This window comes from Condylura cristata, unplaced genomic scaffold, assembly GCF_000260355.1.
Source record: "Condylura cristata isolate star-nosed mole 26May11 unplaced genomic scaffold, ConCri1.0 scaffold00006, whole genome shotgun sequence".
Lineage (NCBI taxonomy): Eukaryota > Metazoa > Chordata > Mammalia > Eulipotyphla > Talpidae > Condylura > Condylura cristata.
The window spans coordinates 1,417,363-1,418,789 of NW_004567107.1; the positions used below are offsets into that span (position 1 = coordinate 1,417,363).

The 1,427-nt window shown below is 72.0% G+C and overlaps 1 protein-coding gene across 1 annotated transcript in view; it reads right to left on the reverse strand.

Annotated features, from left to right (window-relative positions):
• The window catches only part of ADAMTSL2 (ADAMTS-like 2), a 21,803-nt gene that overhangs the window by 7,671 nt on the left and 12,705 nt on the right, over positions 1-1,427 (reverse strand). The window contains exons 9-10 of the mRNA XM_012721186.1: positions 986-1,083; positions 1-273 (exon numbers count right to left, since the gene is read on the reverse strand). The exon at positions 1-273 is cut by the window's left edge and continues 6 nt beyond it. Of these exons, the coding sequence (XP_012576640.1) occupies positions 1-273; positions 986-1,083 (371 nt within the window). The remainder of the gene's footprint in view (positions 274-985; positions 1,084-1,427) is intronic.

A 1,427-nucleotide genomic window follows, 5' to 3' on the forward strand; every position in this document is an offset into this window, starting at 1 on the left:
AGCTCCCTGGCAAGGGCTCCGGGGCAGACACCAGCTCAAGGCCCAGGGCCGAGCGTCTGGGGACGGGCTGGTCAGCGCCGCCTGCCCTCCAGCCCTGGCCTCCCGTGACGCCCGGGCGGCGCCAGCCAGGGCCCTGGGCGCAGTACCTGGGCTGGCACTCCCTCCCCGCGCAGAACTCCTGGACCGGCTCGGGACGGGTCAGGGCGTCGCAGTAGCTGTCGTCCACCTCGATGCCGTCGTAGCGGACGCACATGGCGTAGGTCGACATGACCCCTGGTTGGGGACCAGCAGAGGCCGTGAGCGTGGTGGCCACAGGGTGGCCTGGAGACCAGCGGGCAGGCCGTGCGACCCTGCACCCCGACCCACAGAGCTGCGCTTGCCGGTCAGCCTGTGGATCTGAACTAGCTCCCGCCACACCCCAAAGTCCAGCCTCTCCTCTCTGCACCCCCACCCCACCCAGCGAGCCTGGGCCCCCAGTTCATGTCGCAAACCTGGGTGTTAAATAAACTCAAGCTGCCCTCGCAGAGGCATTGGGGGTGTCGGGGTCCCGCGCGCTCAGGCCCTCGACGGCGGCCCCTGTGGGTGCCCGGGGGGGTGGGTGTGTGGCTGGGGGCTGGGTGGATATGGGGAGGAATGTAAGCACCCCTTCGCAGCCCCCCGCTGCAGTACTAGCTCTCCACCCGCGCCCACGCCCTCGTCGGCCCCTCGTGAGCTCTCTGACCACGCGTCTGTGTTCCGCAGCCGCAGGCGCCATAGATGCCGTCGTGCGCACTGTGTGAGCGTCCGGCCCCTCCCACGCGGCTGCCCCACCCATGAGCCTGGCACCAGGCTGGCCCACGCACTCGCTGGCTGGCAGCCCCTGCGGCCGACCCGAGAGCTGGGCGGCGGCTGCCGGCGGGTGTTCGAGAGAGGCAGCCGAGGGGGTCACCCCGGGCCGGACAGGGGACGGGCGTCCGGCCAGGTCTGCGTGGGCAGCGGGCCTTACCCGCGGTGCAGGTGGCGCTGCAGGGCTCGTGCGACGACAGCTTCCAGCGGTACATGTCGGCCGGGCTCACGCCCTGCTTGCGCCCCTTCGGCCTGGTCCTGGAACCGGGGTCAAGCAGACAGGTCAAGCCGCCAGGCCGTCGGGCAGCAGCTCGGGGCTGGGGGCGACAGACGGAGCCACTGCGCCTCGCGGCCAGCTGGGGCCCGGCTCTGCGTCCAGAACCCTGAGCTGGGCTTCTGACTCGGGGTCACCAGCCCCGGGCCTCCACGGGCCAACCAGAGACACTCGGCTGCTCACGGGGAGCGGCCGCGCCCTGCCAACACTCGCCAGGGTCTGTGGCGCCAGGAGAGCAGGGGCCGGCACGGGCTCGAGGCCAGAGCTCAGCCGCGAACCGACGGTCGGGCGCCCCTCTGTATGGGTGCGGGCGCCCCTCTGTATGGGG